The 14,913-nt window shown below is 41.5% G+C and overlaps 1 protein-coding gene and 1 long non-coding RNA gene across 3 annotated transcripts; one reads left to right on the top strand and one right to left on the bottom strand.

The window, feature by feature from the left end:
* Positions 1–3,554: 3,554 nt before the first annotated feature.
* On the top strand, positions 3,555–5,697 carry LOC127773904 (transcription factor MYB59-like). Of its 2 annotated transcripts, none has more exons than XM_052300137.1 (2): positions 3,555–3,966; positions 4,691–5,697. In XM_052300137.1, exons 1-2 carry the CDS (start codon positions 3,708–3,710, stop codon positions 5,287–5,289), a joined length of 858 nt encoding a protein of 285 aa, XP_052156097.1. In that variant the 5' UTR covers positions 3,555–3,707; the 3' UTR covers positions 5,290–5,697. The 2 variants fall into 2 exon arrangements, with proteins under 2 accessions (XP_052156097.1, XP_052156096.1); XM_052300136.1 differs by having other exon boundaries at positions 3,555–3,908.
* A 6,174-nt stretch (positions 5,698–11,871) lies between these two features.
* LOC127772971 (uncharacterized) lies at positions 11,872–14,672 on the bottom strand. Its single transcript, XR_008017487.1, has 3 exons — positions 14,563–14,672; positions 12,330–13,208; positions 11,872–12,221 (listed from the first exon to the last, which is right to left on the bottom strand). It is a non-coding gene; the product is annotated as an uncharacterized LOC127772971 (long non-coding RNA).
* Positions 14,673–14,913: the final 241 nt, after the last annotated feature.

Consider the following 14,913-nt stretch of genomic DNA (forward strand, 5'->3'; position numbering starts at 1 on the left):
GTTGCAAATTGCTAGTCCTCTCTTCTTTTTTATATTTTTCCGACATTGAAGCCAAACTAACTAAAAGTGCGAGTTGTTTAATTCGAAACCATATATATTGGCTATGCCAATTCTAGTTTGTTCTATACAAAACATAGTACTATTGTCTTGTTAGGACGTACTCCCTCCATTTTTTTCTTTGCTTAGATCAAAATTAAACTAATCAGCATCAAATATTTAGGAAAGGAGTATATATAAACATGGCAAGTAACCATCAAATTCATATCACAGATACCATGAAAGACCAATAGGAAATATGAGTATGTAATTTTACCTTCCAGGATAATCAACTATTGGTTGCAATAATTAGCCATGAAAGACCAATAAGAAAGAAATATGAAGATCTTTCAAGAAAGAAAAAAATTACACAAAATATGGTACCTCCCGATATATCCTCAATAACTGTAAAATCACTTTCAAGATAATCATCAAGATTAGTTGCTAGCGACGTTAGAATATATTAATCAACAAGAATTAGCTATAAGTATGTAAATTTTTCCTTCTGGCGGCAATGCTGTTGTTGCCACAGATGTTTTTTAGCAAATAGCTAGTCATGTAACTGACTTGTAATCCCCCTCTTCTTAATATAAGCTAGGCAAAATTTGCTGCATGCCACTCAAAATTTATAATCTTTGTAGGACACCACAAAACACATGGTAATTAACTATTGGACAATGAACATGTTATTTTATTATATTTGGTCTAAATAGAGAGAGAAATTTTTAGAAAAGACAAGTTTGCTCGTAGGATATGTTTCTTTTTAATAACCCCATCAGGTTTATTTCGAATTACCATGACTAGGGGAGTGAGAATGGACTACATCGACGGAGTGAGAATCGATTGGGTCTAGTTCGACCTAGACCAAGTCGTCTTACAAGCCAATGGATAAAAGGGCAAATTTATACTTTCCGCGTTGTTTCTCTCTCTATTTGCACCGGATATAATAAAAATAATGTGTTAAGTGTCCAGCAGATAATTACCATGTTTTCACGATATCCTGCAACCAATACATATTTTGTGGGTGTCCTACAGTAAAGACAATGAACTTTAAGTGTACTGTAGTAAATTTTGCCTTAATATAATGGCAGAGCTCCTGCCAAATGTTAATTTCAAAGAAAGTGTCTAGTTTACGTATGTCAACTGTGCACTTTTCAAAAGTTTTTCCAATAATGGCCTAGGAAAAAAAAGTTTTTTCCAATATGTATGTAAAAAGAGTAGGTACATGAAAAACATATTAGATATGTTGTTAATTGAAAATAGTTTCAAAATATTACACTACAACTTCACTATGCCTATTAATACGAAGTGGTATAGTAGAAGTGCACAACTTATATTTCAAAATACTTGAAATAAAGTACATAATAAAATGGTAAAGTGTAGAACCTATATTTCAAAAGTCAAATACAAAGCTAACTTCAAGTCTTGATCAACACAAAATACTTTGATTTAACTCAGCTTTGCATGGATATCTCTTATTATCTCTATGTATATGATGCATGCAAGCTAGAATGTGGGCTGCATGCTTGCCCTGATCCTTTTTTTTTTTGTCAATCATCAATAGAGAACAAGTTCTCTCATTCTTTTTTTCCTTTAGAAAAGAAGCAAGGATATTCTTAAGAATTGCAACATGTGAGTTAATAAGTAACATAGTTGCAGTTGCTAGCTAGTTATTGATCGTCTAGAAGGCGTCAAGAATCATGCAAGACATGTAAGGGGATCTCCATCTCATATGTGTTGACTTGTCTAAGACCATATTAGAGTGTCATCTCTCCACTGATTTGAAGGTAGGGAGGCCGGGGCGTTAGAACAATTGCAAGAACACTCGCTAGAGAGCCACTGATTATTTTTTTTTTAAAAAAAAGATGCTCAAAACTATGCAGCTAATTGCATCTCTACATCAAGAGCAAATAAAACTCAAGGCTAACCCACTTACCAGACACGATTGCATCGGCCAACGGAGTCTAACATATGCTCTAGATGCACCATCACCTAATCAACTAATATGTAACATCTCCAATTTTTCAATATATAACGTTGTTTACTTCTTGACAAATTTTTGATCATTGGTATTATTCTTTTTTTTGTGCAAATATAAAAAAATCAAGTCATGCTTAAAGAACATTGACGATAAATCAAGTCACAATAAAATAAATAAGTTGTTTTGGACAGCGACGCGGTCTCCAAAACACAATTTTGATTTCTTGTTTCTATAAAAATATTTATTAAAAAGTGATATATGTATACTTTTATGAATGTATTTTTCAAGACAAATCTATTCATATAATTTTTATATTTTCAAACTCAACAATTTGAAAGTTATTCATGATTTATATTCGCAAAGTTTGACTTAAACATTATCCTAAATGACTTCCTTTATGAGTACGGAGGAAGTATTTGAATAAGATAAATGATCAAACATATATATATAAAAATCAATGGCGTCATATATTAAAAAATAAAGGAAATACTACGTAACACCAAATAAGGTGATGCACTAATACACCAAAAATCGCCAGACATGTGAGGCCTTTCCTGTACGTTCACCCTAAGTCATACAGAAGGAGAAAGATGAGAAGTGACACTTTGATTTGTTGTTGGTAGATATATCAAGATTGCTATACACCGATTGACAGGGCGGAACCAGGAGTAGGGCAGCTAGGGCTAGAGCCTTACTCCTGGTCCTAAATACCCATTGAAAGCACTCTAAATTTAAGAATTTAGAAAAAAAAAGAAAGTAAACCTATAAAAATTACATCAATTGAGCCCTACTCTTGAGAGATTTTTGGCTCCGCCACCACCCATTGTTACTATCTAACCCCGCGCATAACGTGAGCCGTTGTTGGTGCTTCTGAAACGTTGGAGACAGAGGGAGAAAAAAAAAAGGTGATCTAGAACCTGTTAGTCGTGGCAGTGAGAGGCGACAAATGTGAAATCACCAACACTAGAAGCAGCAGAAGAAGAAGAATTCGAAGAAATGGGTTGTTGAACACGCATATGACAGCAACAATACTGCAGATAGTTGCAAATGGTCCTTGGAGGTATATACGACAAAGAGGCAAAGCAAACAAGCACGATATTGGGAAATAGAAGTGTCACATTGGGGAATTGAAAGGTCAGAAATAGCCGGGGCACGAGCCAGGCACGCTCAAATTAATTGCAGCCATCGATCGATTAATCCATGGATGCAGCATGCAGCGATGGATCGATCGCCATCACGGATTCACTCTCCAGCTAGCTAGCTCGTCGATCGTTGCAATCATGGACCAATATAGATAGATCGATGTGCATTGCACTAGCTATAGCTTTTGCTAAGCTGCAGACATCACGGCGCACTGATGATGTGAGATGATATGATACAGACGGCAATGCACTTGGCACTTGGCACTTGGTTAATTCCACTCACTCATCACTTAATTTGCTAGCTAGTAGCTTATTTGTAGTCGATTGAGGTTTGCCAATTGTCCATGTCTGCTTGTCCTCTTCCTCCAACCTCTATATATATCCCAAGTGGCCACTACAGAGCCTCCATTATTAATCATAGCTAACAAGTATATCCTCTCTTCTTCTTCTTCCTCCTCACAACTCACAATATTTCAGAGTAGTATACCTTTCTTGCTAGCTAGCTAGCTTGTTCATCGATCTTGTTTTGAGGTGTTGAGATAGCTAGGATGGTGGTGAAGAAGGCGGCGACGATGGCGGAGGCGGAAGCGGAGGAGGAGATGATGATGAGGATGATGTGTGGTTCAGGAGGCAACGAGATGATGAAGACGAAGATGAAGAAGAAGAATAGAGAAGGGGAAGAAGAAGAAGTAAGTGGAGGAGGTAGGATGAGGAAGGGGCCATGGACGGAGCAGGAGGACGTCCAACTGGTATGGTTCGTGCGCTTGTTCGGGGAACGTCGTTGGGATTTCTTAGCAAAGGTCTCAGGTTTGCGCGGTGGCGGGTGACCTAGCTACATGCACTGCATGCCTCCCTTTCTCTCTATATATATCTCCTTCCCATCAAACATCCATCCATCCATCGACTGCTTCTTTTTCTTTCTTTTTTTTTTCTCTTCTTGATTGTTCTTGTTCTTGTTCTTCTTTCTCTCTCTCTTATCATGCAACACCCACACATGCATATATCCATCCATCCATCTATCCCCTTATCACATTTAATTTCTTCTTCATATATACCAATTTGGCAACAGCTAATGATTCTTTTTTTATCTGAAACCCTGAATGAATTGATTTAGATGCATGCGTCAATACAAATAATTGATTTCTTTTTATCTGGAGCTCTGAAATTGATTTAGATATGCATATTGATAAAACAAAATTTGATATTCATCTGAAACTCTGAATTGGTTAAGATGCCTACACATAAATGTTCCATTTTCAGTTGTGGGGATCGATGTGATGGCTTTTACATATATGCATGCGTAAATTAACATGCGGTGTTGCATGATCGAAGTTAATTAATCTAGAGGCGGTCGATGATCGATGGATGATACAGTACTTAACTAGGAGATGGAGGCATGCATGCATGAGCTTAGAACGCACGGGAAACTGAGGTGTTAACCATCTGCTTCTTCTTCTTCTTCTTCTTCTTCCTCCTCCTCTGGATGGCTGTCTCCCTGGCACATGTTGGCCTTGGTGGTTTCACCTTTCAGGTTTGAAGCGCACAGGCAAGAGCTGCCGTCTCCGGTGGGTGAACTACCTCCACCCCGGCCTCAAGCGCGGCCGCATCACCGCCGACGAGGAGCGCCTCATCCTCCACCTCCACTCTCAGTGGGGCAGCCGCTGGTCCCGCATCGCCCGCAGCCTCCCCGGCCGCACCGACAACGAGATCAAGAACTTCTGGCGAACCCACATGCGCAAGATCGCCCACCACGCCAAGAAGAAGACCAATTCACCATCGCCGGCGCCGACGACCTCCTCCGGTTCCTTGTCCTCCTCGCTCACCACGGCGACGACGACGATGGCAACGGCTGCGGCGCTGCAAGAAAGCAGCAGCTGCGGCGGCGAGGACGAGGCCGTCGACCAGCTGGTGGCGGCGGCCACCACGCCGGCGAGCCAGCTGCTGACGATGGACTACACCATGGACCAGCTCTGGAACGACATCGCGGCGGCGGAAACCGATACGAGCTGCTACGACGCGGCGGCGATGGCCTCGCCGCCGTCGCCGGTCTGGGAATTCTGCACCGACTACTCGCTGTGGAGGATCGACGACGAGGAGTACTACAAGAAGATGCTCGATGCCTCGCAATAGTACTAGTCAAATTGCAAACAAGCAACGCCTTAATTCAATTGCTGCTCTTAGCTTAATTAGCTGACGATCGATCGACGACGACTCTCATCATCTGATGAACGAGCTGCGAAATCTATATTTGCACTGCATATCCTTGCATCTGTCTACTGTAATTACACCTGATGATGCACGTATTATGCATTGCTTGTCAGACAACTCTGCTTTATATATATCTAGCTATAGCTTGATCAATCAGCATGCCTAGCTTGTGTACATGTAGGGGAGAGAGTATTAGTAGTTAAGACTGATGGGATCAAGTGCTATATGTATATTGCTTTAATTTCATGGTATATGTACTATGATTGTACTATGTGTCATATATTCAGTGTAAGCAGTGGTTTGCAATTAACCTGTTCTACCTCGTAAAAACCGGCCTTCTGTGACTGGTTTTAATTTGCTTGTATTGGTGCAGTGCTAATGAGGTTTTTCAGATGAGAGTGGACCCATTATTAAGTGCTTAACAGAGTTTGACATATTTGAAGAAGTAGAATTTCAATTATACCAAAATACAGTCAAAATTAGACTCATGCAATTAATATATTCTATTCCATTATCTAAAAATATATGAAGAGACCATATTCAAAGAAAATTATGTATATGAAGAGCTCATTCCAGGGACTTTTTTTCCAGTGATTCACTAATTAATACTTTAACATCTCATAATTAAACTTCCCCTAATTTACATGAGGAGTTAATTCCAGGGTGGTTAGCTGTGCAAATTATGTTCATCACCAAGCATCAAACTGGTACTCATGGTGCTGCCATATCAGATGACCTAGATATCATCTGAAACTTGGTTCTATATATCCCAAGAAATTAACACAAAAGAATCTTGACTCTCTCCCAACAACATTGAGAGCGCATATAGAGCATGCACAATATACAGAATCTTCACCCCCCAAAAAATTTTATATATTCCAAGATACCAGCAAGCAATCACAGTATAGCTAGTGCATGGCGGCAGTGGTTTCATGGGAATCTAATAATACAACTCTCTCCAAGCAACACACAAGTCAAGAGAGAGTAACTCAAAAAGATATATGCCAAGCTCAGATCAAGAGGCCATGAGCAGCAGGCTGAAATGGTAGGGAAGGAATTCAGAAGCCAGGGATAATACATCCATCCATTCATCACCATGCATCCCCAATATGCCATATATTGTGCATGTCCCTTTCCAGCTTTTCTTCACATCTAACTTTTCCATCCCTCCAATAGTTCAAACCACATCTCATACAGCTGTTTTTAATCTCACTGTCATTAGGAGAGTGGATTAATGGCTGATCTACACCGTCTATTGGGCTATGGGCACCAAAAATTGCTACGCGCACTAGCAAAAAAACTCGGTCGCTTATATATATATATATATATATATATATATATATATATATATATATATATATATATATATATATATATATATATGATATATATGCAAATATAATCTATCCTAACTAACGGCCGCAATATATATATTTATTTTCTCTTCTTTGGTGAATAATTAGTTCTAGTTTTTGAAGAATTGATCAGATAACATGTCTTCACATTGCGAATAATTAATTGTTAGTTATTAGAATATGGCATATATGACATTTACGGAGCCATCGTTTCGCTTGTTCGTGGAATAAGCGAAATGGTATAATAGCAAACGAAAAGTAATTTGTGAATAAAACTTTTATATATGTGTTCTTAGCGATCTAAAAGCAAATGCTGGAAAATAAACTTCGATGAAAAAAAAAATCTTAAAATCAGCTCCAAATTTAAGGTTAAAAATTCAAATTTTGGCTGATAAATATAAGCATAAGCGAAAAGATAGGGCCCTTAAATTGGAAACCACAAAACCAAGCCCTATCTAGTTAGCCTAAAATCCAGTTAATTAATTTGCAACTCATGCTTAGAATTTTCTAAAATCCAAAATCTCACGCAGCAACACGCTGAGTTTCCACCTAGTAGTCATATCAAGAGCTAGCTTCCCTTTAAAATGCTCCACTGACAGAGTGTGTGTTACTGTTGACAACTCACTGAGAGGAATTTCATGCCCTATCCTATGAGTTCATTTTGTAGGTGTAGCTCTAGCATAACTCTCCACGGTTGATGCAACTTGCAAGAAAGGAAAAATGCCAAGTGGCTTTGGTGATAAGGGATGAATTGAATAAAAATTTATGGTGGGAAAGGTGGTGATAAGGAGGCAGGCCAAGGCCTTTCTTTTCTCCTTTTGCAATCACTTTATGCTCCTAATTCTGATTAACCTAGCATTATCTCTGTGATTTGTTTACACCACTAGTGGTTAACCACAATGGCATTAATTAGCTAGTGACATAGTGTGTCAGTAACCCCACACAAGATCAGTGAGCTCACCTCCGTTAATTATGTTCCCCCACGGTCCACTGTTTTTTTTTTTCGGCTATCAAATTCTCCAATTATTTTGTGTTTTTTGAGAGTAACATCCCATTGATATTTTCTGATGGCCCCTGGTAGAGAGAGCAAGAATCATGCCTGCCCTTGTTTCTCTCTTACCGGTACATCATAAAGTAGAGCTAGTGTTATTTTTTTTGTGGGAAGAAACATGTTACATAAAGCTGAATATTCTTGGCTTATTATTCATCAAATGTACACAGATTCTGTCAGTTGTTGCAGCTGAATAAATTCCCCCCCTACGCGTTTATAAACTTTTCATCCTCCATCGATGCTCTACTTTCTGTTACTGAAAGATGTGCGTGATGACCTTACTTGTACTAGTAGTATATATTTGTTTTTTAAATAATGGTTGTGTTCGAAAGTCACAGCGCTATACCGCAAGTCTGCAATAACTGGATCAGCAATAGAGACACTGTTTAAGATGCTGCAGTCCTGCCACAATAACTGGCTTCCAAAGAAAGGGTGTGTTTAGTTCCATGCTGAAATTAGAAGCTCGATTAAAATTGGAAAGATATGACGAAAAAGTTGAAAGTTTATGTATAGAAAAGTTTGATGTGACGTTTTTTGGTTTAAACTTGGGAACTAAACACGGGCATAGCCAATAGAAACTAACGCCTATAATAAATTTATGATACAAGGAGACACGATATGGTATTGTCAGTATAGCTAGATATAGGAGTTTATTGCCCATGTTTCAGTTTTTCTTTTTTTTTTAACAAAAAGGATAATGATGGATCACTCAGTCTACAACAGATACAGCTGACATCAGCGAGCAAATTAGAGGGTCCTTTTGATTCAAACAAATTAATTATCTCATCCTGGGTCTGCGGATAGCATAGTAAGATTAGATGCGTCAGTGAGCCATCGCTGCTAAAGCATAGTGGTCGATCAGGTCAGGTCATCTTATCTTTGCCGGTACGGTGTTGCCACATGCGCTTGAGATCAGATAACCATTTTATGCACTTACAACAGTATATATATAGAGAGAGAGAGAGGGGTCTAGATCATTTCTAGGCAGAAATCTATAGGAACATCAGCGCTTATCATACCTTCACATCCTATATTAATTAATTTGATCGGACCGAAAAGAGAGTTCATATCAGCTTATAAGAAAAATCGGACCTAAAATCTTTCCACCTTCACAATTAATTTAAGAAAAATAAAAAAAACTACAATAGAACCTGTTAGAGTTCTCTGTTGGATCACCTAGGTTTAGATCTAGTCGGGTTGTCTCTATTGGGTTGATGAACGACATTGTAGATGAAAGGGAGAGGGTTTAGATACCGACCGGTTGAGGTGTTCATGGAGGAAAGGGCGCCGGACATCGTCGTTGTCATTGCGGCTCGACGTGGACTGCGGCGACGGTGTGCTTGGTGCCAATGGCGGTGATGCAGCGGCGGTCACAGGCAGTGACGCGGTTGCGGCAGCGATGGTGTCGACAACGAGGCGTGGCACGGCGGTGGACTTCCCGTCACTGACTGCGCCCCCCTCGAGATCGGATTAGGGTTTGTGGGGTGGAGCGGCGGCGGCGACGAACCTCGTCTCTAGTGCCGCCCCGTCCTCCACCCCTTTTATATGGCACAGGGTGACGGGGGCCCACCAGCCATTGGGCTGGGCGCCCCCGATCAAGGCGCGGGTCAAGGCCCCCTTGAGCCCAACGGCTCAAGGGGAGGGAGATCCATCTAACATTCTCCCCCTTAATCTCACTATTTCTTTTAGCTTTTTCTAATCCATCACAGATTTACATATAGAGCATGTTTCATCGTCACGGTTAATTACCGATGGATTCGACAGCCACTATACACATCTCTATTCAGAAACAGATACTTTAACTTTTGGGCCCTATAGTCTAGGATTCATAAGGCTTCCCTTAAACCCATGCATGCTACATGTTCCTTGAACATGTTGGGAGGTAGGCCTTTCGTGAGCGGATCCGCGAGCATCCTTTCTGTTCTAATATGCTCGAGACTGATTGTTTGATCCCGGACTTTATCTTTCACAACATAGTACTTTATGTCAATGTGTTTGGTAGCACCACTTGACTGATTGTTGTGAGAGCACATTACTGTGGGTTCATTATCACAGTATAACTTTAGTGGTTTCTCAATACTGTCAACCACCTTTAAACCGGGTATGAACTTCTTTAGCCAGTTCACCTGCCCCGTTGCCTCATAGCATGCTATAAACTCGGCATACATACTAGACCCTGCGGTGGTGGTCTGTTTTGAGCTTTTCCATGAAATAGCTCCTACTGCCAAGGTGAACACGTATCCCGATGTTAACTTTGTATTATCTTTTGCAAAGTCAGAATCTGAATACCCCACTATCTGGAGCGATTCTGATTTTCTGTAAGACAGCATGAGGCCTTTTGTTCCTTGCAAATAACGCAAGACTTTCTATACCGATTTCCAGTGCTCTGGGCCTGGATTACTCTGAAATCTGCCAAGTAACCCGGTAACAAATGCCAAGTCAGGTCGTGTGCACACTTGCGCATACTGTAGGCTTCTTACAGCTGATGCATATGGCTTTGTTTTCATTTCATTGAGCTCATACTGATTTCTAGGACATTGCGATGCCCCATACTTTTCGCCTTTCACTATAGGAGCAGGTGTAGCACTGCATCTGTACATGTTGAATTTCTTCAACACCTTTTCTATATATGCCTTTTGAGAAAGTCCCAATGCATACTATGTTCTATCTCGATGAATCTCTATGCCCAAAACATATGAAGCCTCACCGAGATCTTTCATGTCAAACTTTGAGGACAAGAATTTCTTTGTTTCCTGCAGTAGACTGACATCACTACTAGCCAGTAGAATGTCATCTACATACAGAATTAGGAAAATGAATCTCCCATTCTTAACTCTGAATCAATACAGTTGTCCTCGATATTCTCTTGAATACCCAAAATTTCTTTATTGTCCCATCAAACTTCAAGTACCACTGTCTCGAAGCTTGTTCTAATCCATAAATGGATCTCTTTAGACGACATCCCATATTTTTGTTTCCTTTCATGACGAAACCTTTCGGTTGTGCCATGTATACTTTTCCTCCAAATCTCCATTTAGAAATGTCGTTTTTACATCCATCTGATGTAATTCTAAATCATAATGTGCCACCAGTGCCATTATAATTCTGAAGGAAACTTTACAAGAGACTGGAGAAAATGTCTCATTGTAATCAATCCCTTCTCTTTTGCGTGAAGCCTTTTGCCACAAGTCGCGCTTTAAACTTTTCTATATTCCCTCTGGAGTCATATTTGGTTTTGTAGACCCATTTACAGCCTACTGTTTTGGCTCCTTTAGGAATTTCTTCTAAATCCCAGACACCATTTAATTTCATTGATTTCATTTCATCTTTCATGGCTTCCAACCATTCAGATGAGCGAGCGCTTCTCATGGCCTCTTCATATGAGGTGGGATCATCCTCCATATGCGACTCTTCTATATTATAAATTTGATAGTCATCACGGATAACCGATCTTCTGACTCGCCTTCTAGGGGTCTCCTATTCTGGCACATTATCTGTTTGAGGCTGTTGCAGCTCCTCCTCTGGTGTGGCAATAATTTCTGTTGAATCCTGTAAAACAGGTTCCTCACTTTCATTCATTGTTGCCACAGGAGAGATAACAACAGGTGTTGGTACCGCAACGTCATGCATTGCAAGCACAACATCAACAGGTAGAGAGAAGAAGGCTCTTGAATCGACTGAGCGGGCTCAGACACCCACCTCTCATCAAGATCAATTTCTCGAACTACCGAGCTCCCCCTAATCATTTCGTCTTCCAAGAAGACGGCATGTCTCGTTTCTACAAACTTTGTATAACTGTTTGGACAGTAGAAACAATAACCCTTTGATCTTTCAGGATAGCCAATAAAATGGCAGCTGACTGTTTTGGGGTCCAACTTCCTAATATTTGGGTTAAATACTTTAACCTCTGCAAGACTCCCCCACACACGGAGGATCCATAGCTCATACGGTGTTTTGGGCACCGATGTATTCTATGCATTGTATGCATTGTTCTAAAACTGAGAACTCCAATGGAGGAAGAATTACATTCTTAACCAGTCTCTCAATTCTCCCCCTCGAAATATGGCCTAAACGACAGTGCCATAATTTCGATGAGACATCAGGAGTTCGCTTTCTTTTCTTTTGTCAACGAGGACACAACATTCACATTCTCAGAAAGAGATAACAAATAAAGCTGATTTTGCAACAGAGCAAGACCAACACATGCATTATTATACCATAGTTCACATTTTCCATTTCCAAAATGGCAATCATATCCATCAAAATCCAATTTGGATACACTTAATTCTTTGCAAAGAAGGGACATAAAAAACATCTCAAAATAAAAGTGTGAAGCCATTCGCGAGCTCTAGGCAAAGATCTCCAGCAGCTTCAACTTTTGCTTCAACTCCATTGGCAACTCTAATGGATCTTTCGCTTCTTTGCATAGTCCTCATTGAACGGAATCCCTTTAAACAATTACACATATGAATAATTGCTCTAGAATCAATCCACCATGTGGATCTATAATAACTAATCATAATGAGATTCATTTACAAATGTAATAATGTTCTCACCTTTCTTCGCCAGTCAGGACGATCTTTCTTGGAATGTCTTGTCTTCTTGCAGTGGAGACACTAATCCTGTCTCAACTGTGAACTGTTGTTGTTGAGGCAGATGCTAAGGCTGTTTTGCTTTTGAGGAGGGTGACCTGTGGCACTTTTCCTTGATATCTTTAACAAGGTTAATGGAGTCACCATTGGTCTCTTTGATTCTTTCCTCCTCTTGAACCACCATTGGTCTCTTTGATTCTTTCCTCCTCTTGAACCACCATTGGTCTCTTTGATTCTTTCCTCCTCTTGCACACAATTAGAGATGAGCTCTTCAAGATTCCATTTTTCTGGACTTATTTTGTAATTGACAACAAAGTTGTCAAAGTGCTTTGGCAATGAGGTTATAACCAGATGGACCAGAAAGTCATCTGAGATGCCCAAATCTTTTTGCTTCAACTTGGAAGCCATGTTGCTCATCCTAAGAATGTAGTCTTTTACACCACCTCCATGGTACCTCTCTGTCACAAGCTGCTTTATCAGCTGTGTCGCATAAAACTTTGAAGAACCAGTAAACTGGCTCTTTATACTCTCGAGGTACTTACGGTGTCATACTCTGGGATTGAACCCAATATGGTTGGCTCAATCATGTTCTTTACCGCAGCCAAACAGTTCTTGTTGGCTGAGGACCATTTCGCATGCTCAATGTCATACGACATGATGAGGGAAGCATTGTCCCTCTCTCTCTTTTGCCATCAGCATCTAACTCTTTTTCACCTTTGAAATCTTTTTCACCTTTGAAAAGTTTAGCAGGTTCTACAGGACATGGGGTAGTCAACACCCAGTCCACCTCTCCCAAGATAAAAGCAAGGTCGAGTTCTCTTTTCCATTCTCCGTAGTTATCACCTGTCAGGGTTGGAATATCTTTAATGTAACCCATCAAGAAGTAGCCACCTAAGATAATCATGTATTGTAAGAACAAAATTAACATTAAAATATTATGTATTAAGTCTACATCACCGTTGGGCAGAAAATAGACATAACACATAGAGCCATAACTATAACATTGCAATTTATCAACGTTGGTCAGAAAATTACAACATCATAGCACATAATTAATGTTCCTAAAATTAAATTCTCCCGTTGGTTCGAAATTTAATTTTAGAAACACTAATTTTTCATCAATTTCATCTATTTGCAACGGAAGATCTATATACAATTCATATAAACAGTAACAACACTCTGTTATTTACTCTCTGTAAAAATTCTCCCGTTGGTTCAAATTTAAACAGAGGTAAAACATGCAAAAACAATTCAAAATTCTATTGTAATTTGCATGAAAATATACAAAATACATGTTCAGAAGCATTTCTCACATTTATCTATTCTCTAAATAATTTCACGTTGAAGAAATAAACACATTTAATAACTATAATTGTAAATGCTTCTGAAACAGGGACCTAAACCGAACTTCTTTTCTTTTGATTCGGCCCCAAGGGACCTAATATAGACTTATTCCGGCGCAGCCGGTCAGCCCACGGCCGGCTTTCGCGCGCGCGGGTGCCCCCTCTCCCCCAGGCCGCAACCTGGGCCTGGGCCGAGAAAGGAGCCCCCGGCGCGCGCCCTCTTGGGCCAAAATCAGCCCAGCCATCGCCGGCCGTCCGATCTTAGGTTTTCGATCGGACGGCCGGGCACCTCTTTCGGGGTAACAAAAACCCCAAGCCGCCAAAGACGCCGGCCGAAACCCTAGCCGCTTGCCGGCCGGAACCCTAGCCACGGCGGCACGGCGCGGCGGCATGGCAGCACGGCGCAGCGGCATCACGGCGCGGCGGCGCCGTCGCACCCCCCTTCGCCGGCGCGCGCACTCACCCGAGAGTGAGTGCGCCGCCGTCGAGTGGCTGTGCAGCGGCGCCCGGCGAGCCGGCGGCGCGGCGCCGCCCCCTCTTTTCTCTCCCGCGTCGGCGTGAGGACGACCGGTGGCGGCATGACTCCCGCGCGCGTCGGCGGCGGTAGGTGAGTCTCTTTTCTTTTCGACCCGTGCGGATCGTGTGCTGTTCTTTCTTTTGCTCTTTTCCGGGGATCAATTCCCCTCTTCTTTTTATTTGGATTTCTATCCCCGAACCGATCTAAGCCCTAGGGTTGGTCTGATACCATTGTTAGAGTTCTCTGTTGGATCACCTAGGTTTAGATCTAGTCGGGTTGTCTCTATTGGATTGATGAACGACATTGTAGATGAAAGGGAGAGGGTTTAGATACCGACCGGTTGAGATGTTCGTGGAGGAAAGGGCGCCGGACATCGTCGCTGTCGTTGCGGCTCGACGTGGACGGCGGCGACGGTGTGCTTGGTGCCGATAGCGGTGATGCAGCAGCGGTCGCAGGCAGTGACGCGGTTGCGGCAACGATGGTGTCGACGACGAGGCGTGGCGCGGCGGTGGACTTCCCGTCACTGGCTACGCCCCCCTCGAGATCGGTTTAGGGTTTGTGGGGTGGAGCGGCGGCGGTGACGAACCTCGTCTCTAGTGCCGCCCCGTCCTCCACCCCTTTTTATATGGCACAGGGTGAGGGAGGCCCACCAGCCATTGGGCTGGGCGCCCCCGATTAGGGCACGGGT

This window comes from Oryza glaberrima, chromosome 5, assembly GCF_000147395.1.
Source record: "Oryza glaberrima chromosome 5, OglaRS2, whole genome shotgun sequence".
NCBI lineage: Eukaryota > Viridiplantae > Streptophyta > Magnoliopsida > Poales > Poaceae > Oryza > Oryza glaberrima.